The sequence below is a fragment of the Anopheles arabiensis genome, chromosome 3 (assembly GCF_016920715.1).
Source record: "Anopheles arabiensis isolate DONGOLA chromosome 3, AaraD3, whole genome shotgun sequence".
In the NCBI taxonomy this organism is placed as follows: domain Eukaryota; kingdom Metazoa; phylum Arthropoda; class Insecta; order Diptera; family Culicidae; genus Anopheles; species Anopheles arabiensis.
The window spans coordinates 46,121,525-46,149,441 of record NC_053518.1 but is presented as its reverse complement, the minus strand read 5'-3'; the positions used below and the strand labels follow the sequence as shown (position 1 = coordinate 46,149,441).

The 27,917-nt window shown below is 40.1% G+C and overlaps 1 protein-coding gene across 2 annotated transcripts; it reads left to right on the top strand.

The window, feature by feature from the left end:
- Positions 1-34: 34 nt before the first annotated feature.
- LOC120903568 (tachykinins-like) lies at positions 35-27,708 on the top strand. 2 transcript variants are annotated; one of them, XM_040313085.1, is made up of 9 exons: positions 35-384; positions 25,939-26,003; positions 26,120-26,376; positions 26,492-26,540; positions 26,606-26,747; positions 26,821-26,928; positions 27,011-27,072; positions 27,147-27,278; positions 27,356-27,708. In XM_040313085.1, the coding sequence occupies exons 2-8, from the start codon at positions 25,947-25,949 to the stop codon at positions 27,276-27,278; spliced, it is 807 nt and encodes a 268-aa protein (XP_040169019.1). In that variant the 5' UTR covers positions 35-384; positions 25,939-25,946; the 3' UTR covers positions 27,356-27,708. The 2 variants fall into 2 exon arrangements, with proteins under 2 accessions (XP_040169019.1, XP_040169020.1); XM_040313086.1 differs by having other exon boundaries at positions 27,147-27,283.
- Positions 27,709-27,917: the final 209 nt, after the last annotated feature.

The following is a 27,917-nucleotide window of genomic DNA, read 5'->3' as shown; positions in this document are numbered from 1 at the left end:
TGCCAAGTGTGATGGTTCTGAATCATTCAAACGGTTGGTGTCGTTAGCGGAGAAAGAGACAGTGCCACAGCGCGTTCATAAGCACGTGTTTTGTGCTGGGTGGGTGTGCTGAGTTGTGTTTGAATTTCACCCATCACCGGAAAAAGGAAGCGAATAGAAGGAAAAACCGTTAAAAGTGCTGCATGCATTGCACCTTACCCGTGCCGTGCACCAGACCAGCGTCCTATGTTAATATTTAGTACGTCGGGGTAGGATTTGAGTTGTATTTTTCCGCCTTTTCGGGTACTGTATCGTTCCTTTTCGACCGGACCTGATCGAGCTTTCACCAGGCACCAGGCGTTCTCTCTTTATTCTACCATCACAGGAACCCCAACCAACCAACAGGTAAGCAATTACTGTATGCTTATGAACTGCTGTATCCGATAGCGAGCTTGTTAACAAAAAAATATAGAAATAAAAAAAAACAACCCCACACCGGAAGCAACACCTCGGCTCTGACTTTGGCAGAAACGGTCCAGAGTAGGTGTTAATATGCCAGGCGAGGTATTATTCTGATGGCAAGGCCACCAAAAGCAGTTGAATATTTAATTATGTTTGCGAGCAAAAGTGTTTCGTAACGGGAAATGTGCAGTGTGTGTGTGTGTGTGTGTGTTTTGTGAGTAGTGTGCATGTGTGTGAAACGAAATGATGATATTATTCATCATCCCCTTTCTGCTTACTAATATGTGATATAATTGGAAGAGTTAACGTACGAGCAAGGATGCTTAAGGTGCTTAAGCTTTCTAGAAGCAAGTGGCACGAGATGGGCTTTTCTCTCTCTCTCTAACGGATGGTGTGTAATACGATATGACTGGTTGGTGATCTTTGCACTTTGCGATAATTTACTACGAGTGCTCATTTGTGTGTACTTTATCCTTGGCACTTATCAATCATAAAAAACGGTATGAGCGCAAGGAAGCTTATTCCTTTTACAACAACATACCTTTGGGAAAGGTTTTTTTTCTTATTAGCTACTTGTTTTTTACTCGGCACCACCTGTGAGGCACAATGAGCTAAGCCCGGAAGTACCAGTGCTGACCAAAGAAATTCCAAATGAATTGTTTATTGATGTAACATAAAGCCATCAATAATTGAATTTTGCTCTTTTCGTTTAACCCTTCATTTAACTCGAGCTTCCGCTTTGAACGATGTGATCAATTAAATCGTAAATTTTTAAATGCATTACAAGCGAGATTAAAGCTACGGATGGGCCTTCATCTAAAATGTATGGGTTTAATCTGAATTAAGTACTCTCAACGAAGCTAATCGCTTGAGATCTACTTTCAGTTTTTTTTTTTCAATGCTCAATTATAATACATGATGATGGTGGTTGGTGGTGTTAGGCACAACTTAGTCCGTGTGGAAGTCCTTTAGGCATACAAATATAATACGAGCGTTAAGTTTATTTAAGTACTTTCCTGAATGTTCATTATGCAACTGTAAAAGTTTATATTTTACTGTTATATTATAAATTTGTATGAGTTTGATAACATTCACTTTCATAAGAAAAAATAGTTTTTTCATTAAAAAGAGATTGAGAAGAGAAAACGTACACCTTATACCATTGGTTCAAAAAATATATTTCAAAAAATCTATATTTAAAACTTAAGCAAGCAAACGGATTAGTGTTCATTCGTTCAAACAAGTTCAGTAGTGTATGAGTAGTTCCCGAAACACAGTTATCTACACAGTTCGTCTTTTGTGCTATTCGGAGATACTCGTTTTACTAAATTTGACAGTTTTTTGAGCAAATTTTACTGATTTGATAGATCAATTGACAAATGCAAAATAAATTCTCTTTTTTTATCGAATTTTATAATTCTTTCAAAATGGTTTAAAATTGTAATATGCATTCAATATTAGAAAAAATAATTGATTTAATATCTAAAACTTATCTCACGTCAAGCAAAACTACACGAAAATTAGTAATTTTCTGGGTAGAAACTATGACATTCGACTTACGCAGACATTGAGCTCGTTTTTGGTCCCTGTTAATAGTGTATCTCTGGGAACTCCTTTATTTGTGAAAACCTCGAACAATATCGATGGATAATCATCTGAATCCCACTGGAAGCTCTATTCTTTTTTTCCATATTACATATTATCATACATATACTTACAAGGCAAGAATAAAGCTGAATTTTGGTAGGGAGAGGTAGTTAAAGACGGACATTGCAGGAAAGGGCACTTTATAAACACTGGTTAAAATAATAATTCATCAATTCCACTATGTTGCATCCAATTTCAAAGTGTAACGATATATATGAAAATCTGTTTTGTAATGTCAATAAAAAAATCTTAATTTCTGGTGGTATAAGCATCATGACACCAAAGTGAGAAGGACAGTTCATCATTGAGTAAAGCCTGGATTACATTCAATATTTCAATATGTTTTACAGTCATAATAGTTGGTGCATTGAATATACTATCCTTTGGTGTTCACTGGAAGTTATGGACCAACTTATCACTGAAGCAAGGATTGAAATCTGCAAAGAATGAAACAGAGGTGAAAAGAGCAGCCATACATCATATTATTACATGCACGATGCTGATAAAACCTCATAAAACTCAATATCTCACCATAGCTTAAGTCATTTTCTGTGTACAATCAAATTTAAGAAGTGAAACTGATATGACATCATTCATTAATAAGATTCTACAGCTTTTCAAAGAGCTACGTGTGAATATTGCATTTTGCCTTGGTGAAAAAATGGCCTATAATGACTGAAGAATAAATTCACCAAATTTGTAAAGGTTGCGTACTTAAATAATTTCGAAAAATAAAATTACATTGTTCCTCTTTCAATTCGAAGCAACCGCAGCTGATTATGCTGGAGTAGTGGTCTCCAACCTGTAGTCCGCGGATTTACTTGTGTTTCGTTGCGTTAACAAAAGTTGTCCGCGAAAGAATTGATATTTTTGAAATGAAAGGTTTATTACAATACATTTACCAATTTTTCCCAGAATCAAAAATACATTTTCAATAGGCTTGTTGGACACTGCAACATGACTGTTTCTTTCGCCCTCAGTAAATTATTAATTTAGTAAAAACAAACATTGTTTTAAGCTGTCCAATGCTTTATTTTTTATTCAAAGACGCTAAAAATCTGTCACGTGTTGTGGGTTTTGATGAAAGAGTGACCTTGCATCTGTTGCTCAGTCTAGATCGGGATCCTTTGGGACAGCTCATCCCAATAAATGGTAGACGCTGACTACACTAAGCATTTTCTGTGTCACCCTCCTTCGGGAATCACAAGAAATAACACTGGGCCAGCGAATCGACCGTTAATAGTTATTAACAATGCTTGTCTAGAATAAGATTTAAAAAAATTTGATCAAAAACTTTTAACTAAATCTACAAAATGCATGCCTTCAATAGATGTGGGCCGCGGGAAAAGTTTTTTCACAGCCAAGTGGTACGCGATCCTAAAAAAGTTAGAGACCACTGTGCTAGAGGAGTCAAAAAGGCCTTAGTGTATGGTCTCTAAGATTTACACCTGAGTGAAACGGTGGTTCCAGATTAATAGGCAATTGAGTATTTTCGGCTTTGACACAGAAAACAGTAGATAATATTAAGAATCCTCTTATTCTTCAAGCGTTTTCTAAAAGTGTTCATCTCACCACATAGTGTCCGTCTTGACAAAACATAACAAAACTTCACAATATATTTTTAAATTGATGACAGTAATATAAGATCAAAACTCAAAGGATTCATCACATTTTCTGAATAAAAATAGCGGTATAAAAATAGGCCTGCATTTTTTTTGTTGGTTTTTTTATTCATGAGAAACAGTCCAAACAGGCCGTATAACTAGTTTTTTGTTTGTTTTATATATCACTGGATGTTGTTTTGTTTTATGCATCACTGGATTTTTAACAATGTTGTTTAGTTTGAAGTTTAACTAATAAGTCTTTACATACCTTCCCCTACAAGATATTGATACTGATGTAATGATAGTTGGAGTTATTATATGCCCTTTTAAACATATAATATTCTTCAAATTGTAAGTGATCTTCTTCGCATTATTCCTAAGGTCACTAAAATTATCAGCAAAGCTTTCACAATTCCTCTTCCTTTTAACAACAAGTTTAAAATAAGACACTGATACATCACGAATTTGAGAGCGACTTATAGCTTACGGGACATATTATACCGGCTAAGCAACTTTTCTCTCCGCCATAGTTGTCAAATAATATATTTAGCAGTCTGAGTACCCATTCCGAGCTAATCGGCCCTTCAAATGTCCGTTACTAAAAATGTTTCCTTTAATCCGCTCTTAGATGTCCGTATGTGTCCGGCTGTGTGATCTTGCAAAGGCACCGGAATAGAGCAGGGCTAGCATTCAAAGATAATTTACTTTTTTTCCCCGGTTCATTGCAAATAAAACCACACAACATACAGCATGAAAGGTGGAATGAAAGTATACCTGACCGCGAACCGGTCGGTACGTGAGCATAATCTTTATGCCACGTTGCTAGCGCATTATTTGCATTTGCTCTCCACTGTTTCTATTTTGTTGACCATCGTTGGGTATGAATATTCATGCACAATACGTGATACTTTCGCACCCAGAACAACGGCTTGTGTATTAATATATCACTATCAATGTAACTGTTCTGTGGACGCGTCCTTGAATTTTTTTTTTTAAACCGCATTCGTTGTTTTCGCTTCTGAGCCACCCTTCAGAGATGCCTTGCTGCAGGATGCTTCTGCCTTCTCGAAGGCGCATCCCGCGCGACATCGACCACATCATCTCTCCGAAACGGTGGGAGAAAAGGGAAACCAGGCACACTGGAATTAAATTTACCACAAATTCCCCGAGAATCGTGCAACAGACCAACGACTAGCAACGGTACTCTATTTAGTCGCTCGCCTCTTTGGATGCCTGCCGTTTGTATTAAATAAATCGGAAACAACTATCTGGCAGCTGGCAGCTTCTTTCACTCAGCTTTAGCGTACGCCCGATTTCGCCCTTAGTTGTTCTGCAAATCTCCCTTACACGCCACAGCCTAGCCTGGTCAGCCCCAAAGCGAGCGGGAAAGGCGTCAAGTTCCGGAAATCATATTATCCATCTACGCCCTTCCCTGTGTAGACCCGTTGTGTGGTGTTATTGTAGCATCGCGAGCTTGATGATTTAGTGTGCTTGATGATGAAGATAGGCAAAGTTGTTTATAAAATGTGCAGCGAACCAGCTGGTGCATCAAGGTGCAAGAAGTTTGTGAGTTTAATCATCTTGAAAAAATGTATCATCTTCTAGTTTACACGTCGGACGGAGAACAATTGTACATTATACATTAAAGTTATTTAAACTCAAATGAGAATGCTTCAGTGAACAAGATCCACCGATAGTTACATATTGTTACTAGGGAGCGTTCAATATTTTCCCAACATCTCGTATCGTAATTTCATTATCCTTGTTCTTGCATATTCCATCCAGTACAATCTCACCGGGGAAAAGCGTTCAAACAGTGAACGAAACCAACATAAGCTCCATATTTTAAAACTACCGCTTTCCAACCAAACCCATCTTGGCATGTGCGTAAGTGTTCTGGGTAGGACATGTTGAAGGCAATTTACGTCACCATGGTGTGAACACCTTGGGCGATGTATTTCATTAACCAGTTAAGCGGCTAGCAACTCCGAGAGGCATCTGGCGATTTAGAGGAGCTATTATTCTTCATTAGTACTGTGGCACAGGCAAGGGTACTCGAATCGAGTGGCCGTGAAGGTCGGTTCTAATTGGAATCTATCAAAGTTTATTATCGATTTTAAACATGCCCGCTTTCATGTGCCCCGGCACAAACACTAAAACAATGCTCCCAAAAACTAATGCGATCCATGTCAAAGTTATTGAATTTGGAGCACGTTTGATGAATGAGTTTCGGACAAAATGGAAAGTAGGGATTTGTTTGTTATGTCCTGCGAAAACTCTCACCCGTTTCAGTCTTTAAAGTTTTAGCAACGGCTTCCAATCTGAAAGTATTAGGAAACAAAACGGAGTATGATGTTAAAATAATGTGTTCATTATAGTTCATATGTTTTTATCTTCTTTCTATGTTCATCCTTTTCACTGCCGAAAAAAATGATCTCAAACTAGTCTGCTACGAAATGATTCAATAGTTCAAATAAAATATCTTCATAATGGTTGTAGATGTGCATAACAGGAATGCTAATTTATGTTTCACAAAATTTAAAACTAGTATATGTCTGCAATACAATAATGATGAGATGGTGTCCAACACTTGTATCGTTTTATTCTTCTTCTTCTTCAATTTGGCGTAACGTCCTACGCGGACATGCCGGCCTATACAGGCTTTCGAGACTGAATTCATTACCACGCAGCCGGATAGTCAAACGGGGGACGGTCCATTCTAGGCTTGAACCCATGACGGACATGTTATTGAGCCGATCGAGTTGGCGACTGTACCACGGGACCGCTCATATCGGTTTAATATGATTTTATTTGAGTGGTGGTTTCTCCAAACAACGTATGGTATGATATGTTGCGTTTTATTCTAGATGATTAAAAAGAATAGGTTAATTTACTTACAGTACAATTGAATAAAAAAGTTATTTCTAAATATCATTTGATAATGGATTCGGTTATGGATATGTCTCAAATCACCGAAGCACTCTTTTCAGCAAACAGAGCGTATTCCAAGATCATTTATTCTTTTTGTGTTGTAACGGGGGTTTTGTGATATTAAATGTTGGTGTTACTAGCTACATTAACTGCACACGTATCTAAACTTTATCAATTAGTACAAGTGTATTATTAACAACTTGAATTAAGACTCGACTGCTTACACCGAGGACGTTCTTGTAAGTCCGCGTTACAACCAACGTGTACGGCACGATCGCTCCCGTTCATTACCCTGGCGAGCGATCATTGCCCTATCCTGCCGAACCGCTCTCACAAACACATCAACACGCTGGCAGGACTGTCAGCGGTGAGTGACTGCAATAACAGCGATCGCAAGTTCGGCAGGACGGGTCACAACAATTCTGTCTATAGAAATAAACCTATACTTCGAAATCTAGTGCAATAGGCGTATGATCGAGCCAACAGTGTGCTCATGTTGTGTTAATCTTTTCGCAACAGGATGCGTGCATAAGCACCGAACTCTGTATCACCTGTCCATAACAAAGAAAGCAAAATAAAATTAGGAAAACAAGAAACAAAGTAGGGAAGAATATGAAATATGTAAGTGATTTTGGAAAGGAAACTCAAGGAGTTAAGTAATGTAACTGTAGCGAATTTAAACATACAGCAGAACATCGATTATCAAGAAGATATTAACCAACGGGTGGCTTTACCATGCGCATGAATTTAATACCTTCATATATCAATCGTAGCAAACATTTGCAGTGATCGTTAAATTAATTGTAAAAAACATCTAGTGTCTAGTATTTTTTCCGGTCTCGTGGTAAAGTCGTCAACTCGTACGACTTAACGGCATGGATTCAAGCCGCGAATGCACCGGTCTCTATACGTAGGACTGACTATCCTACTATGGTAATTAAATCGGAATCAGAATTCAATAGTTAAACGCTTTTTAGTTGAACGCTCGATAGTTGGCCGACAGTTCAATTAAAAATCATGCGTTTGTATGGGGTACCGGGTTTTTGAAAATTTCACTAAAATCTCATGGTTTTCCGTGAAAAAAATCATAAATTTTTTGTATGGAAAAACGTGCCAACTAAAAAGCACATATTGTTGGCAGGGAATCGAAGTTCAACCAGTGAGTTCAGACTGTAATAAGACACTGAAAGCCATGCCCATTAGTGGTACAAGCAGGCCTTGACCGATAACAGTTTTTGTGCCAAAGAAGAAGAATAAGAAGATGTAATATTTTCGAACTTAATTTTTGTTAAAAAATTAGTTAATTTGGACAGGTAATAGGGCTGCGCAACTAAATTTAACGGGTGCTCAGAAGTGTGAGACGAGATTATTGGCCTCAAAACGCAATTAAAATCAGTAGCTGATGACAACTCCTTCGGAGACCTAAAATCAAACCATACCTTTACCGGTCTAGAAAATGGAAGAACCAGATCTCAGGCCGGTCATGTTGGTCACCAAACTACACCCGACAGTACATCTTCTTCTTCTATTTGGCGTAACGTCATACGCGGACTTGCCGGCCTATACAGGCTTTGGAGACTTAATTCATTACCACGCAGCCGGATAGTCAAATCCTTGCTACGGGGGACGGTCCATTCTAGGCTTGAACCCATGACGGGCATGTTATTGAGTTGTTCGAGTTGACAATTGTACCACGGGACCTCCACCGACGGCAATACATATGCAGCGTAGAAATAGCGTAGGAAGTAAAGTAGGAGCGTTGGAAATAGCGTAGGAAATAGCATAAAAATTTCAGCATATTTTTATAGTGATAACAAATGTTTCATCAATTATTAAAAAAATATAATTGCAGTGATAAATCGATTGGTATTTAGTAAATTGTTAATATAACCAGTGAGTTTATAAAATATATAAGAATTATACATGTTTCGAACTGTTATGGGATGTGCATGTTAAGCCAAACCCGAAGCTAAGGAGTGCCCGCGAGAGACACTCAGTTAGGCTTTATAAGTAGTGGCATTGTGGTAACGAAGCTCTCTCTTTTGATCGACACCGAAACGATCGGTTCGACACACACACCATCCTGTTATCTTAAGTGGTGATAATAAAAGTACTTGTAACCCCTGTAAACCCACAAAACAGAACTATTATCCGTGACATTCGAAAAATCAGCAACAGTTCAGTCCCAAGCACTGCGGGTAATCGACGTTCTGCTGTAATTTAAAAAAAAAATCCATGTCATTAATACTTTAAATTTTCTTATTTCAGCATCACTGAGGCAAATGTGCCAAAAAAATTGTGCAAAGGTACAATGCGTCCTACTTTCTTGTTGTCAGTTTTTATGACGCACAATCAGTATCGACGGCGCTTGTTTTGCAGTTTGAACAACTTTGGCAAATTCTTCAATACGTTGTGTCACATGTGGCAAATGAAGTGAAAAGCACATTCAAGCAGCACCTTATGCCAACAGCTATACCTGATATTACAGGTATAGGAGTGGCAACTGATCAAACATTCGAAGGATTGTCATCTGTTTTAATATCGTGTTTTTATGACATGGCGCGTGCCAAGACTTTCATGTACATCATAAGCGTTTATCATTATTGCAGCCATGTCTTCAATGTCATTGCCGTTCCTCATCTGCTAGTCACTTTACTTCGTCGCCTTATTAGACATGATTTTCGAGAAGGATTGCCCGTAGCATTGTGGCTTTATCAATCTTCACCCCTTTGTTAAAATTCATTCACAGCTCTCATTCGCTGATCATCGCGAATTTCAACTTTGTTAGCTTCTGTTTGGTTATAAAGTTCCACAGTTTTCAGATCGATTCGACCCTCCTGTTTTCATTCAATTGACCCACCTTTACCCTTGTCTCAGTTATCCCCTTCTCAAGATGTTGAATCGATCAAATGTTATGATCGCAACGAACTCATTACAATTTGAATCAGTGGCGGATTTTCCTATAAGCGGACTGAGCGGCCGTGGGGGGCCCCGGCTTACAGGGGGCCCCGAGCTAAACCTCCACAAATTAGTTCACTTTTATAAGCGATTGATTTTTTGTTATTAATGCACAAATAAACGGAAAACTAAGTCATTCTCAAAGTAGTACATTCTTACAAGTAAAAGTGTGGAATGTGTTGATAACGTTTATAGCAATTAAAAGATGTTACGAACTTTGGAGATAATTTTTGAAGACCAAAACAAATTTTACATACTTTTGCACTCTTCCATATTCAAAACAATAAAACCTCTCCTAATAATAAGTCATAAAAAAGCTCCTGGGACGATTAATTTATATGTTTTGAGAACTTCCTAAACGATCTCGATTGCAACGACGAAAAGACTACAAATACGCAAGTGCAGGATAATCATTGTCGGACGCTTGGATTTTAGGCACATTTTATGTATCTGTGAAACAGGAAATCACACAAGCTTTGTATAGTGGCTTTCACAACTGTACATGTACATGAATGAGCAAACAAATGTATTGCAAACTCTGCGTTAAAAATACAAAAGTATAAATGAGTACAATTCAGATTTTTTTGTTTGGTTTTCCCGATATGCCTTTATCTAGATATACCTAGATCTGTACTGAAATTCGGAAAGACTGGAGCTTTGATAACTACAGTTTGTCATTTCATTGTTCATTGATTCATTTCAATATAAAAGACTCTTAGCTTAGAAAAACGACCTAATGCGTTATTGTGTTGAAAAACTACTACTGAGAATGAAATGCTTCTTTGCTCTAAACACTAGTAACACAAGTATAGTTAGTTTTAATATAGTTTTGATGTTTGCAATACCGGCAACAACGATGATGCACATCCTAAAAATATGCAAAATATGTTAGCTTGATTACACTAAGACTATAGATGCTATTAAAATAATTAACTAACTGCCATAAAAACGACAGAAGAAAATTAATCCCTAATGAAATCAGGATAACATATTTGGTATTCGTAACAAGATATTCAAAAAAAAGCGATATAATTTTCTGGACTTCTAAGGAAATCCGGGGCCCCAATTCTATCCCGCGCTTAGGGCCCCGAGATGGATAAATCCGCCTCTGATTTGAATGGTACGTATGCTTTTTAGGGGTCACTTCGCAAGCCGTCACACGCTTCCTTTTGATGTCAAACGACCCCTTTCTTCTATCTCTTTTTGAATGTGAAAGCGCTCTACAATACTCGACCTTCTATCTTAAAAGTGAGTTGGTCCGTACTTGTAACTGTTATGGGCAGAGGTGCCTATTCCAGGACTCATCGTGTCATTTGGGCTGTCACCGGTCGACTTCTAGGAGAATGATGCGCACACTAGCGCACGCACATTAACTGTACAATTTTTACGTACAACTGTTGTGTACAACTTGTTTTAGAAACGAGATAGCTTTGATGAAACAGGAATCAGCATCGTCAATTCGTTCCGTGAAAGATTTCATCGACTCACTTACTGCTTCTCACTCAATGGAACGCAACTACTCACAGGCTCCACTACTCACAACGCTTGATGAAGTTAAGCATGGCATCAAGGAGCTTGATCTCATGCACCGTGAGCTTCTCACTTCGTTCAACTCACTAATGAACAAGCTCAACTCTCATCTTGCCACGCATACCACTACATCGAGTGCTCACCATTCTGCGATTCCTGCTACGCACTCAACGACCACGATTCCAGTTGCGGCCTCTAAGCTCACCCATCAAGCTGTTGGTGAGAATCCTTCTAAACGTCGATTGTTGGATCGCTCTCCCAACCCATCGCCTACCAATACCGTTACACGCGCTATGCTTTCATCGGGTACAGGGTTGTCCTGCAATAATATTACGACCGTTCCTGAACGCCCACCCCGTACTTGGGTCTTTATCTCCCGTATTGCTCCTGATACTCCGATTGAAGCGATCCGTGAAATGGCCTGTTCTAACATAGGGACAGACGACATCTTGGTATATAGCCTTGTACGGCGCGACCGGGATCTTTCTACGCTCTCCTACGTATCTTTTAAAATTGGTGTACCGGATTCGCACCGGGCTATTGCTTTGGCTGCTTCAACCTGGCCTCGCGGGATCTCTTTTAAGGAGTTCATCGACCTTAATCCCCGCTCCTTCAATGTTTGGCGACCCACTACTGTAGCATCCCTTGCACCTTCTGCGCCTATTAATCGTGAATCGGATCATCCTTCCTCGCCACCTTCTATCAACCGCACGACACAACTGCGAAACGCTGATTTCACTATTTCGCCCGATCATGGTCCTATGAGCTTGCCTTATACGCAGTACTTTCAGCAAGCGTAAACCGGCTGATCCGGCTGAAGATTTTCATGAACTACCGACTTTACCCGAATTGATGGAAGCTAACCCTGCATCTAATACACACAATCCGTCCGACTCTCTTTCGCCGTTAATAACTTGCAGCACTCCCGGCGCATCTCGCTCTCTCATCCCTTCGATCGATCAACTAAACATCTACTATCAAAAGTATGAGGATTGCGCACAAAACTAGACGAGTTACGCCTCTCTGTCTATCTGAGCTTGATATGGATGTGTTTGCATTGTGCGTTAATCACTTCATTCCTACTGGTGTATCTCGTGAAAATGTTTCTCTGCTTGATGGAATGTCGGTAAACGGTTTGCCGCAATTATCTGGCATAAAAAATATACGCGGAAGTCAATTGGACCTTCTATTTGCCAATGCTGCCAATGCTATGCCTTCTTGGAGCGCTGCTCCCCCGTCATAGCTTCACCTGTTCCACCCGTCGCGCTAGACAATCATCATCCTGCTCATGAGACAAGCGTGCTCCTTACGCACTCTCGCCCTGCATCCTCTCAACGAATACCTACGGCTCGTATGTTCAATTTTAGGAAACTGGACTACCAAAAGCTTCATCAAATTTTAGCCGGTACCGATTGGTGCTGTCCTTTCCTATCCTGTCTACCGATCCCGGCTTCGCTCCTTTTCCGTACCATAAACTCCTTCCAACTCCTTCGTGAATAATTGTATACTATAGTCAGTAAGCACTATTGCTGTAACCCAACGTGGCCGAGCAATTAATAAAATAAAAATAAATAAATAAATAAATAAATAAATTGTGTGTTGTGTAGTCATGGGAAAAATGATTATTTTTAAAGATCAGGTGCGGTCCAGTTCGCTCAGTGAAATGAACTGAACGCGTGCGGTGATTCTTTTGCACGCCCGAGGTGCAGCATGTTTTTAAATATCGATTTTATGCTGAAAGAATGTACACCCTATTTTATTTTTAATTTTTATATAGTTACTTTTACAAGCAGAGAAAAAAGAAATCAAAGTTGTTTTAATGCTCAACTAAACTTTAAATTTATCACGGTTTGCTTAATTTTCCTATATCATTATTTATTTTGTGTTCTACTCGTTTAAAGTATTTTTATAAAAATGTAAATTTATCGCCGTTCAAAACAACGGATTCATAACACTCATTCAATTAATCGTACAGCTTAAAAAAACTGGTTAACTATAATCCATGAGGAGAATCTTTTCATATATTCAAAGCCGACATGGGGTGCTTCTAACATATGGAAAATTACCTGCAGTTTCGATCTGGTGAAAAGAAAACTACTAGAGCGAGAGTGTATCGCTATTTTGCAGAACGAGAAAGAAGACATGGATAACAGAAGCTTTCTCGTTCTAGTCAACACACTATCAGATCGAAAAAGCATGCTGATTTTCTGAGTAGGAGAATGAACTCCGCACCGCGTGCGGTGGTATGTTGCACATTTTCATGATCAGTATGGAGAGTTTCCGCACGGAGAATCAATACCGCACCGCTAGCGTGCGGAAGAATCATTTCCATTTATCTGGCGGTGCGGTACTCGTTCACTCGGTGTAAAGATTGGAATGAATCATTCAGTTCTGATTCAACTTGCCCATGTCTAGTGTTGTGCGCGTAACACGGCACATTGACCGATCGAGAAAGAGCTCTCGGAAGGGCAGGTGCCCAACCCGTACAGTAGCGGAATTTGGGGCAAGTGTGCCATAGGGGCAAGAGTGCCACCAAGCATTTTTCCCATAAATACAATAGATTAATCATCAATTGTGTATGCAGTTGATTGCGTTCTAGTGATTAGCTATACTGTGCCGAATTTCATATAGATCAATTGATTTTTTCCATTGTTTTGAACTGTTTTATGTTGAGTTCCAAAATTGAGCAGAAAATTAGTGTGTTTTAATCAAACCAAATAAGCTTTCAAAACTCATGGGAACAATTAACCGAGAAAATTTCATACTACCGTAATGCTGAAAACACGTGAAAATTGTATGTGGTTAGTTGAAAAAAACTTTCTTTTGTCACTGACAGATCCTATTTAAAAAAAAAAAGGTACAACTTTTGTTGAGAAAGCAACATGTGTGCAATGAACATATCATAGCAGTCTTTAGAAAATGTTTAATATCGTCAGTCTAGTTTGAAATACATTACATACAAGTTCATTGTTTAGTTTCTGCTCCTCTTTTTATTCCACTGTGTTATAACTCCGCTCAACAGGTTATGGGCCCAGAAGTACTGTCGAACAAGTGTTAAGTTTGTGTTATATTGAAGTAATAATCTATCGAAAATTTTAATCTTGAAGAAATACTGAAAACTTATCGAAAATTTTAATCTTGAAGAAACACTGAAAACTTAAATCTAGAAACATGTCTGAATCACTCGTCACCATTGAAAAATTAAACGATCAAAATTACGCAATATGGAAATTCAAGATGGAACTTTTGTTAGCAACGGAAAAAAGATGCTGACTGTCGTGAAAGATTCGAAACCAGCAAGTCCCGACGCTGCATGGATTGCGAATGATGAACGTGCTAGGGCACTGATCGGTCTGTCGTTGGACGACAGCCAACTCATCCATATCATGCAAACGAGTTCATCGAAAGATATGTGGGATGCCCTAAAAGGCTATCATGAGCGTTCATCTTTGTCCAGCAAAATACACGTCATGCGAAAAATGTTTGCCACAAAAATGACTGAAGGTGGAGACATTTCTAACCATCTCAAAGAACTATGTTCTCTGCGACTTCGTTTAATTGCGCTGGGAGAAGAAATGAAAGATTCATCCTTTGTCGCGTTAATGTTGTCCAGTTTGCCAAAATCCTTTTATGGTTTGATCGTGGCTTTGGAAAGTAGGCCTGATGAAGATCTTACGGTGGATTATGTAAAAGGCAAATTGTTGGATGAAGGAAGACGTCGAGCAGATGGTGCAGATGAAGATAAAGCGTTACTATCTGGAGGAAAGAACAACACGAAATTTTGGAAGGACAGGAAACTAACAATCAACAAGGAAAAACAGTGCCATTATTGCAAGAAGAATGGGCACATAAGAAAAGACTGTAGAAAATGGGCTGCAGACAAAAGAAGTAAACTAGATGGTGAAAGCGTCAACGTTGCTAATGAAGACAATCGAGAGGAAGTATGTTTGTTCATTGGAGAAGGAAACGAAACTGGACCATGGTGTTTCGATTCTGGTGCAACTTCTCATATGACGAACGATACGTTTATTTTGAAATTAATAGATAAATCGAAGCAATCCTCGATTTCATTAGCGAACGGAGATTCCATCAAGTCAGCTGGTGTCGGAAGCTGCAAATTGTTTTCCATGGATAGAAACGGAAAACGCAAGAAAGTTTCCATGGACAAGGTGTGTCATGTACCATCTTTGACGACAAACCTATTATCTGTAAGTAAAATTACCAATAATGGATTCGAAGCGTTTTTCGATAGGTTTGGATGTCGTGTCCTGAAAGGAAAACAAGTATTGCTGATTGGTGAACGTAAAGGTGGTCTGTATTATCTAAAACAGACTGAACAAGCCATGTTGGTAGATAAAAACCATGAAGCTTCCTGTATACACCTATGGCATCGTCGATTTGGCCATCGTGACATAGAAGCCATAATGAAGATTGCGCGGAACAATTTGGGAAGCGGCTTGAACATCAACCGATGTCATGTGAAATCCATTTGTGGATCATGCTGTGAAGAGAAGATGAGCCGTGATCCTTTCCCAAATTCTTCATCTTCAAGGACATCTGGTGTTGGCGAACTGATACATACGGACTTGGGAGGACCGTTTGAAGTATCAACAGCCCGAGGAAGCCGATATTTTATGACTATGGTTGATGATTTTAGTCGGTATACAATTATCTTCTTCTTCTTTGGCACAACAACCGCTGTCGGTCAAGGGCTGCCTGTACCCACTTGAGCTTGGCTTGAGAGCTTGAGAGAAGTGAGCTTGGCTTTCAGTGACTTATTGTTACCATAGTAAGATAGTCAGTCCTACGTATGGGGGCACAGTCTATTCGGGACTTGAACCCATGACGGGCATGTTGTTACGTCGCACGAGTTGACGACTGTACTACCAGACCGGCCCAAATTATCTACCTGTTGCAAAACAAGTGTGAGACAGAAAACCGGATCAGATAATATTGCGCCATGATGAAAACACAGTTTGGACACTATCCGAAAGTCATCAGATCGGATGGTGGTGGTGAGTACAAGAGCAATTCTTTAAAGGAATTTTTTGTAGATCACGGCATCGTGCATCGACAAACTGCCCCATATTCTCCACAACAAAACGGCGTGGCTGAACGTAAGAACCGGTACCTCGTTGAAATGATGAGATGCATGTTGGCAGAATCGAACATGGACAAGGTGTTCTGGGGTGAAGCGATCACTACTGCCAATTATTTACAATATCGCTTGCCATCCTCCTTACTGGAATCGACACCTTACGAAATGTGGCACGGAAAGAATCCTTCGTATGAACATCTTCGAGTATTTGGTTCAGAAGCTTTCGTACACATTCCTAAAGAAAAACGGCGTAAGTTGGATAAAAAGGCGGAAAAGTTGGTGTTCGTCGGATACGCGGACAATCAGAAGGCCTATCGATTCGTAAACCTGGAGACGAAAACAATTACCATTAGTCGTGACGCAAAATTTTTATAACAATGCGAGGTTGAGAAAATTGGAACAAAACCGAAACCAACGACATCAGGATTAGTAGTGGTACTGCCACTTGGATCAACTCCTTCATTATGTCGCGCAGAAGAAACTACCACGAGAAAAAACATCGTTCAAATGGAGGCTTCTGCTGAATCCTCCTGCATTAGGGAATCGAACATGAACGATACCGTAGATGATCTTGATGTTACTATTGAAATGCATCAAAGTGTACGTAGGTCCATGCGAACAACAAAAGGCATCGCACCTGTTAGATTCAGGGAGGAAAGTTATATGGCGGGATCTTCTGAACAAAACGAAGAACCCAGAAATTTGAAAAAAGTTTTCGTCTGTGAAGCGCGCGAAAAATGGATATCGGCAATGGAAAATGAACTGAAATCACACGAAGAAAACGGAACATGGGATGCATTGGTAGAGCTACCTGCTGGCAGAAAGGTTGTTGGTTGCCGCTGGATTTTTAAGTTGAAGAGAAATGCAGCTGGACAAGTAATCAAACACAAAGCTCGTCTAGTGGCGCAAGGCTATTCCTAGCAATTTGGCGAAGACTATGATCAAGTATTTGCTCCGATCACAAGCCATACAACATTTCGTTTGATGCTCGCTATAGCTTCTAAAACACAGATGAAATTACGGCATTTAGATATTAAAACGGCCTATTTATATGGTGATCTAGATCAGGAGCTTTTTATGCGACAACCACCTGGATACGAGATAAAAGGCAAAGAGCATTTGGTTTGTCGATTGAAAAAGAGTATTTATGGTCTGAAACAATCAGCTCGATGTTGGAACCAGAAACTGCACGGTGTTCTAGTAGAGATTGGCTTTCAACAAAGTGCTGCTGATCAGTGTCTGTACATTAAATCTGAAGATGGAAAAAGAGTCTACATTTTAGTGTACGTGGATGATATGATAGTCGGTTGTGTGGACGAGACTCTAATTGATTCTGTGTATCACGCTTTAACCGAACATTTCGAAATGAGGGACCTGGGACCAGTTAGTTACTTTCTGGGAATGGAGGTTAAATATGAAAAAGGTAACTACAGCGTTAGCCTCGAAGGTTACATTGAAAAATTGATTCGTAAGTTCGGATTGAGCGAAGCAAAAACTGCGAAAACACCGATGGATGAAGGATTTTTGAAGCAGCAAGACTCAAGCTCTATTTTGAACGACTCTACTCAATATAGAAGTCTAGTTGGTGCTCTTCTATACATATCGGTGTGCACGCGACCAGATATTGCTGTAAGTACGGGAATACTTAGTCGTAATGTTAGTAATCCTACTGAATCATGCTGGGTTGCGGCTAAGCGTGTTGTAAGATATTTAAAAGCAACTAAACATTTTAAGCTCACTTTCAACAAAGCTGGTAGCGATTTGATTGGTTATTCTGATGCTGACTGGGCAGGTGATACTATAACAAGAAAATCGACTACCGGATATGTGTTTTTCTATGCTAGTGGAGCTGTGTCATGGGCCAATCGCAAACAAACCAGCATTGCATTATCGTCGATGGAATCAGAATATATTTCCTTAAGTGAAGCTACTCAAGAACAAATGTGGCTTACTCGATTGATGAAAGACTTAGGAGAACATATTGAAAATCCCGTTAAAATCTTTGAGGATAACCAGAGTTGCATTTGTTTCGTCAACTCTGATAGAACCAATCGTCGATCGAAACACATTGAAACAAAAGAACACTTTGTCAAACAACAGTGTGAATCTAGAAAAATGATGCTTGAATATTGTCCCACGGAAGAGATGGTTGCGGACATTCTAACGAAACCACTAGGAGCAACAAAACAAAGAAAATTGACAGAGATGTTAGGGCTTCATGGCACACGTTGAGGAGGAGTGTTGAGAAAGCAACATGTGTACAATGAACATATCATAGCAGTCTTTAGAAAATGTTTAATATCGTCAGTCTAGTTTGAAATACATTACATACAAGTTCATTGTTTAGTTTCTGCTCCTCTTTTTATTCCACTGTGTTATAACTCCGCTCAACAACTTTTGGGGCAAAAGAGCCACCTCTATTTGGGAGGTGAGCCACCACCATATGTCATAGGCGCGAGCTGTCAACAATAGAAACATTGTTGTAGCGTGCAGCAGTATGGTGCGCTATTATGAGCGGATTCCACCCTGGAAAAAACAGACCAGTAACAAACCATATTGTGGTACAGTTGGTGGTCAAAAAGGGTGCATTGGTGATTCAAGACATTTAGAAATACATACACTAGTGCCACAAACGTAAAAAAATTCCAATTATCTAAGAAATACGTTTATTTTAACCAGGTGGCCGTCTTGCCCCATACGGGTGGGACTCTTGCCCCATAGCCCAAAAAACAACGTCCTTTTCGACCTTTTTTCAACGCTTCAAAAAGAATTTTGTTTGCTCGTTTTTAAAGCGAAATTCAATTATGAGTGAGGAAATAGATGTAAAATGATTATGAGATTTAAATCGGCTTTAGATAAACACGTTTTATTGCTAAGAGTGGCACACTTGCCCAAAATTCCGTTATACATTGTACAGTGTTTATAGTATTGCATGTTGATTAGTATTCCATTTATTATTACTTATTGTGTAAAACTTTTAAGTAATAAAGAACCAAAGATCTCGGCCATAACACTAAAGTTATGCGTACTGCAACACTTCGTAGCCACTGCAGCAAAATATGCAAAATTGCAACTGTTTTTGAAATCTTCAAAATAGTGTGATAAGAACTTGAGAATGATTTCTACGTTTGTTAGACGATATGAATATTGCAGTTACAGTTTGTATGATGGTATGATACCGGAACAAAGGGCTTGTCCCGTAAAACTGCGTAACTGCTGCCCATCTGGAAAAGATACATAAATAAAATAGCATCCATTACGATTGTGTCCATTCATCTACGATTGTACATCTTCCACCACCAGTAGTGGAGGATAAAGATGTAATCATCATTTCTAGCAACGTATTTTTCCCCAAAAATCAAAAGACCCGATTTTGTACATTTGCATTTGTACACAGATATCTGCTATCATTCTTATTAAAGATTTCTTATTTGAACAGCTTTTTTTGTTCGCAGACAATTGAAATGATAAACCTACCGTGTCTGCTATACACACACGATGCCTCGTATGTGTGGTAGTAGTTGCTAACATCGGAGTGTTGGAAATTTTAGCTATAAATACTGAGGAACGTTTACAGCTTTTCCATAGTCGGTCAAAATAAGTTATGATGCAAGTGATTAGTCTAGTGCTTTTGGGACTGCTGTGCTGTAATGAGATTGCAGCACAAGCAGGAGCTCAATGTGGAGCGCAAAGCCATATTAATGTCAAGACTGGAGCTAAAGAAGTAGTGCAAAGTGGACGCATTGTCAATGGTATCAAAGTGAACCCTGAGAGATATCCATTCATTGTTAGAATTTACTATAATGATCAGTTCTACTGCAGTGGTATTATCATTACTCCTTCGCACGTACTTTCATTGGGGTCTTGTATTATTTACTATACATCATCTCTTTCAAGAGTGAGTATTTTCACCCCATTTTCTATGAAAAAAATCGCTTTGAATGTTTTCGTATTTCAGGTGTCTATCTACGGAGGTGACACATCTCGGTATTCTGGAGGAATTGCAATACCTGTGACTAAAATAGCAATCCATTATAAATTTAAATATGATTTTAATTCACACGGTTTCGATGTGGCTGTTATATCTGTGCCAATAAATTCATTCCAAGGTAAAACTAATATGGCTCCAATTCCGCTTCAAACATCAGAAGTATTACCCGGATCTCGATGCTATGTCATTGGATGGGGTCTATCATTGAACAATTATGGTAACTTTGAGTGGAACGGATTGCATTACGCTACCATGAATATTGTGTCACAGAGTGCCTGCTCTCGTTCATGGGCCTCAGTAAATGAGAATTTCATTAATTCCAAGTAAGTATGTCAACAGATAGGAGTATCGAAACTCCGTTGGTTGGTTCGATCATGGTTATAACGATAACGCTACTCTCTCTCCCATAAGCATGATCTGCGCTAAATACTGTTTCGGAGTGGATATCTGCTATGGCGATTGGGGTGGTCCGCTCGTTTGCGATGGAAAACTTACCGGAATCATTGGGTACACAGGATACAGCTGCACTAGTGATAGGCCAGCAGTATTTACTAGGATTATGGCGCCTAGCATTCGCAGCTTTATTCGTAACGAAACTGGAATCTAATAAATGTTGATCTTCATGGGAAATAAACTTAAACTGTTTTATACATAATTGTAATACGCTTTAATCTCTTTGAAGAAGGTTAATTAATTCACATATTTCTATTGGCGTAACGATCTACACGATCATGTCACGGCTTTTGAGACTTATTGACTACCACGCAGCCAGATTGGTACGAAGAATTGACTCTTGCTATGGGGAGGGGACGGTTTGTACGGGCACGTTAATATAGTAAGTCGCTCAAGTTGAAGACTGTACCAGGAGATCAATTCACATATTTTGTTCTAAATTAAACATTGCAATAGTTTCATAACAACGGGTGTGATGGATGATCGATGGTGATGTTTGAAGTCATGCTGCTTTCCAGCAATAAACTGCTACTACTAACCTAAGAATTGACGATGATGGTTTTGCTGAAGTCACGGCATGGAAAGGGGTTGTGGTAGCAAGCTGAATTATTACGTCCTGCGTTGGCTAGTTTATCATTTGCTATTTCATTGCCGCCAATGCCTGTATAATCAAGAATACATCAGAAGGTGTATTTTGGTGAGTTCAGTATATTGTTAAACTGGTGGTTTGAGTCTGTGTTTGCAGTGCTGCAAAATGTCACTGTAAATGTCATAAAAAATCTGACTGAGACAAAATCCATATCAGCGTCACGTACTCAATTGTGATAACCAGAGGTGATACTCAGAATGATTGGTGTGACCAATACATGCTCATGACATGTTTGCGATCATCGCTTGGTCAGTCACTATGTCACGACTTTTTTTTGCTGTGATCAGTTTTGCAAAATGTCACTCACATAGTCATGACAAATTCCGGCTGAAACAAAATCATTTTCAGTCGGTGATCATCGCGATGGTCATGGGAGATATGCGGTGCGTGCGAGTGATTCCAAGAAACAAAATGGGCATGTTTTCTCGCTCTGTTTGACCCGACAGATAATCAAAACAGCCCACGCGCCAAGTATATTCTAAGAATGTCGTGATTATCGGCGACAAAAATGTCGTGGCCAAGTGAGTGACCAAGAGTTGGGTGCCTATCAAAATGTTACCAAGCATGTGATTCATTCTCCAACTGTTTGAGTATCGTCACTGATCATCTCAGTTGTGTACGTGATCTGATTTGAGGTTCGTTTCAGTCATGAGTGTTGATGACTGAAACAGTGGCATTTGGCAGCACTGTTCACAGCCAGAAAAAATCATGATTATGCTTGCGCCGGCATTAAGCTAAGCTTGTCAGTCAGAATATCGCGTTGGACTAAAAGAATTCACATGTCGTGTTCAGCATGTCATGACGCACTTTTATTGACTATCAGCAATGAGTATCAACGACTAAGTTCATTGTTTTCGTTGGTGAAAATCTCGTGATACTCATGACATTTTGCAGCACTGTGTGTTTGTGGTGTGTCACCGATGGATGGAAGGACACTTGTGCTGTCAATGAACATCACGTTGAGTTTATCCCTATGCAGACCTATGCAGTGGTCTAGTGTGGCAGCTTCATGGTACTATTATCGATGTTGGAGTAGATTCCACAGCAAGAGGAAACGTTATTTACTGATCAGTCTGTGAAGCTCAGATAGTAGTTGTAATATATTTGCTAAACAAGTTTAGTAATAATGATGTAATGAGTTATGAGATTATTGCAACCAAACAGAAGGTGATTTTTCTTTGTCCAATCGATTTGTGGAGTGACAGGGCGACTATCGATTTGGATGAGTTTGGTGACTGAAAGGAGAGCTTTATGTGTAAACGCGGTAGAATCGGGCTTGCAACGAACGCTCCAGTAGCACAGTGCTAGGTGCTTGGGCTTTGTGTTTGAACATTTTCCCAATGACGGGACACTGTTACTCAGACGACCTCAAAATCTTTCTCCCTGTATCCTTGCCTAGTGATTTTGCTCCCTACAAATCATTCTTGACCGTTTTTTACTCGTGGTGTGCTTGTAATTCCTTCAATTTATGAACGGATAAGTGTGACGTCATTTCTTTTTGTCGTTTACAGTGTCTATTCGTTCACTAGTACGTTCTAAATTCTTTGCATTGTGTTTGTAAAAGCTCGCACCTCCAACCACCACATTCACTCAGTTATCATTAAAGCGTTGAAAACATTGGGTATCATAAAGATAATTGCTTGCGACTTCTATGACCCAATCCGCCTGAAGGCTCTGTTCTCCTCTCTGGTCAATTTTGGGGTACTGCTCAGTAATCTGGTCCCCTACAGATCGGATCTACGTTGAGCATATCAAACTGGTGCAACCGTTCACCAGGTTTGCTATATACAAAATCCTGGGTAGAATGTCTTCCCCTCTACCTCCTTATGAGAACAGGAGTCAGTTTCTTGGGCTGGAGCTACTGTAAAACCGCTGTTCCCATCCCCAATCATCCGCATTGCCGCATTATTCCATGGTGATATTGGTTCTCCATTCCTTATTTCTTCTACCCTTTTCTACGCCCCTAACCGTGTTAATCGTAACCGGCCTCCGCTACTGATCCCGTCTCGGCGAACTACAGTGGTCCGTAATTCCCACCTCCTTCGTGCAATTTGTCAGTTCAACTGTGTATACTTGTTATTTATTTCAACCTTCCCTTATCCTTTTTCCGATCTCGTCTCAGAACCCTTCATAATCCCGTGATGCTTGACTTTTTTGATAATTTTTGGTAGGTTAGGAAGATAGGTAATAAGTATTATTGAAGTATTTGTGTAACCAGAAGGTAGACAAATAAATATGAATATCTGTTTTATTTAATATTACAATTTTCACAGACCATATCAATGTACCTTGGAAACACGATAAAAAACATATCATGAGTTTCTGTTAATTATTCTTAGTGTTTTTAAACTACGATTATTGCGACAACTATTTTTATCGCATCGCTTGTTAACTCCGTCCTATGTTAAGTTAAGTCCTATGTTCGTTCCACCCTCGAGTTTAGTTCTACAGTTTGGTGTCCGTTCTCTAGTGTATGGTCCAAAAGGATTGAAGCTGTCCAAAAGAGAGTTACACGTATTGTCTTACACTTCACTCCGTGCCGTAATGTAACCCCTCGTCCATCATACTCGTTGTTTGTTGTATGGTCTGGATACACTTGCTAGGAGTCGTGATAATGCCAAATGTACGTTTATGTCCAAACTTATTGTCGATGAGATAGATTCGCCAGAACTATTGGCTAGAGTCAATATAAATGTCCCTCCTAGAGTTTTCCGTAACTACAGACTAATAAGAACTGACCTTACAAGACCTGCATAGAGCGCGAACGACCTTATGACTGCGATGTCCCGTAAATTTAATCAACGTTACACTTTATTTGACTGGCACCAACCTACAAGATTCTGTTGATACGCCTTGACATTGTACACTGCGTTTAACCTACTCTTTGCGATACTTATTTAAGTTCTAGTTTAAATTCAGTGATAAGGCCGCTTGTTTGGCTAATCACTTAAATACAATAAACAATGAAACAATTAAACAATCTCCCCTCTGTCCATTGGCTTAACATTAACGGCGTGTGTCTGAGATTTTACACGAGGAAGAAATGCCCTCAGAACAGAAATCCGTTTTTACACGATGTATTGAGAATGCTGCTAAATCGTAACAAATAAATACTTTGTCGTCAATTTTCACAAACTCATGAGCAACTTCGTTCCAAGACACGAGTCCAAAAACACAAAATTGCATCAGATTTTTGCTATCGAAACCCAAAGTTTCAAATGTGATTATGTATCTTGAAACCAAATTTCAAAATTTTAAACCGCATATCATCACTGATGGCAAATTTTAAATGCCATTAAAATGTGTGAGTTGTTCACAACTAATTTGCTAAGAATTAGCTCTTCGTCACAAACTTTCATGTACAGATGTGTGTCCATAAACCTACGCACATTGAAAGGACACTTGTGGTGGATGAAGGCAAAATATACATTTTTCTCTAGTTTCAACGGCAATGTCCTCCGATCAGTAGACCGTCGTCAGACGTGTAGGCCGAAACTCAATTTCTTCTTGCTCTTTGCAGATGAGATGAAAAGATAGGCGTATTGCAGTGCATCATGACAGGTCTGTAAGACATCGAACAGCTGACAGAGCATCTATCGAACAGAGTCGTGTTTGTTTGTTTCGTTCGATTGGTCCCAGAGCGCCTCCTTATGGTAACAAAAAGTCACTGAAAACCAAAGCTCACTTCGCTGGAGTGGGTACAAGGCAGGCCTTGACCGACAACGGTTGTTTTGCCAAAGAAGAAGAACCACGCAACTGATTCTTCAGGCCTTGTCAAGGGATGTGTGCCAGAAGCGAGCAGTGCAGTCCTTGTAGGGACGGGTGCATCTATCGCAAGTAACCACCCATTCGCTCCCGGAATAACCCACACTGTAGGATGCTCCATATTTTTTCTCCCCATTTTTTTTGTGAGAAGCCCATCACATGTGTTTGAATTCTTGCCATGTTTTATTCTCTGTTATCAAGTTAATAATCTATTATTTTCATGTCCAAGTAAAAACTATTTGAGAAACAATCAAAATACTTAGAAAATGTAAAACAAATCCTGTGGATATCTATCTTCATCAATCCCAAAGATTGATCCCAATAACAAGCAAATCAATTAATGGAAAAGCATATCGAAACGGGAACACAATTTGCAATGCAGTACAACTATGAAAATTCATTTTAATTCACCATATTGCTATTTGTACTTGCTTTGCCATTACATTGAATTCGGATAAAACTCTCCACACGCACAAAAAAAGAACTTCGAAAACGAATTCGCATGCACGGTTGGTGCAAAACATGATGCACGTCCATGCAAGGAACATCATCGAAACCGTGTAATCACAACGATCGGCACGAAATCAATTTGACAACTATAAACATTTCAATCGCGCCTCGGCTCCCATTGGAAACAAAACGAGTAAAATTCCACTTAGCTTCGAATATTTCGATCAAGGACGGATTGTTGCATTGCAAACCAACAAAAAGAAGGAAATTGTGAATTGAAAGGTACAAAAACTCCCTTTTGTGTCAATCAATCGGTGACGTCAGACACAGGCGGAGAAGTGTGCGGTTCTGTTGTATCTTGCCACCGCGTAGGAAGATGTTCATAATTAACTCTTTCCCTGCCTTTTCGTTTTGCTTGCAGCACTAGCAATGAGCCGACCCTTTGTACTGCTGGTCCTCGCGTGCCTAACCAATGTGTGTGTTTCGGTAAGTGGGCTTTCGCGACGCGCCAGACACAAGTGCCGATAAGTAGATTAATCGTTGCACGTTAATTGCATTAATTGCATTTTCCCACATCCCTTCTCCATTCCCACTCGTTCCAGGAGGTTCCCGGCGATGCTATGCCCCGACCGAGCACCGACGATGATGATAGGCCCAATTACATGGCATTCAACGAAAACGCATTCAACGATAACGACCTTTCACCATCGCCCACTCCCTCGCCCAGTGACGCGTCCCGGCTGATGGGGGACGGTGCCACGGGTCACGGTGCTGGGGATGGATTAGCACGTGGTCTGTACGGCTGGAGTGGAGCTATGCCTCGATGGCGGCTCAGTCCGGAGCTGCTCGATGGATTGAGGTAAGGGTGAATTGTTGTCGTCATTGATTATGCAGCGGCTGATTGATAAATGAATCAATTTTTGCATCTGCGTCCCGGATCCGGCAAACCGGATAATCGACACTGGCACACACAGGGCTGCGCTCGAGGTGGAAAACGACCTGTTTATGCCGCACAATGAGCAGGTACGGGAATTGCTTTGATCCATTCGGCGGCATTTGGCTTATAAACAAATTATTTGCCATTTCAGATCGAGCTCGGCCGGACGGACCTGACCGGTGAGGAGGATTCGAACGGACAGTACGGGATTGATGGGGGGCGTTATCTTCCCAAGCGTGTGCCGACCGGATTTACGGGCATGCGAGGACGTCGTGTCCCTTCAGGGTTCAATGGTACGCAATACTGGGAGACAATCGTTTGCGAGAGTAATGCAATTAACGTTCCCCTTGATCCATACGTCCACAGGAATGCGGGGCAAGAAGTCACTCTCACTATTCAACTGGAACAATCAGGCATCACGGGGCGGTTCCAACTCTTACCGGGACGGTAAACGGGCGCCTTCAGGATTTATGGGTTTGTTTTTTCGAGTTCTTTCGGTTGGGCAGAGCGTTGGGAGTTTTAGGTAATTATTTAACACTCTTCTTTCTTTCGGTAGGAATGCGTGGCAAGAAGAGCTTTGACACATCGCCGGACGAACGATGGAGTTTGGACGACTTGGTAAAGGCTGCACACTCCGATCAATCAATCGAATCTTCTCCAGCTGTCCAGTTTTGCTTCGCTTTCTTTTTCAGAACACCGGCAGTATGGCAAAAGAGTATCCAAACTTTCTCGTGCTGGATCCTGCCCTGGGACCCTCGATGCATCTGAATGCGGCACCTCCAAAACGGGTCCCCAATGGGTTCATGGGACTGCGCGGGAAATAAGTAATGTACCAATACTGTTCACGCATCACAACGCTTCCATAGCTAATGTCTTCCCCCTTTTAACCCATTTCATACAGGATCATTACCGACAAGGATCGTGGCCCCAGAAAGATAGTTATTCAAGATCTCAGCGAATGTCCTTCTCCAACCCTTTTTGCATGCAATGAAATGTAAATGTATCGTTAACCCCTTCTCTAATCTACCGTTAAGCAGCTGCTGCTGAACATATCATCATGATCATCATTATCAGTGCGGGAGGTAAACGTTTATGGTGAGGTGCGCATGTACAGTAACTCGAGTGTGGACGTGTGAGATTGTTCAACAGAAATCTTAAACACAACAACAAACAAACAAAACACTTGCTCACAGAGAATAATATCAGATGAAAATGAATAAAAACTGGCTTCTGGAAGTATTATTGCATCGTTAATTGCGTTCTGGTTTACACTACCGTTCTCATCCGAACTCTTTTTTTTAAACGAAACAGCTGCAAGCTGGCAATTGAAGAGTTTTGCTTTTTTTTCTTACAATTGTCCAAATATGTTTGATTATTGGCTAATATTTGTATTGCCAAAGCAGATGTGACAGCCGAAATAGGCCGCAACGAATGCTTAGCGGTGCTCAGAGAGCAGTAGCGAT

Coding starts and splice junctions, on each gene's coding strand:
- LOC120903568 (XM_040313085.1), top strand. CDS start 25,947: ATGAGCCGACCCTTTGTACTGCTGGTCCTCGCGTGCCTAACCAATGTG. Junction 26,377..26,491: donor GAGCTGCTCGATGGATTGAG/GTAAGGGTGAAT, acceptor TGGCACACACAG/GGCTGCGCTCGAGGTGGAAA. Junction 27,073..27,146: donor GATGGAGTTTGGACGACTTG/GTAAAGGCTGCA, acceptor TTTCTTTTTCAG/AACACCGGCAGTATGGCAAA.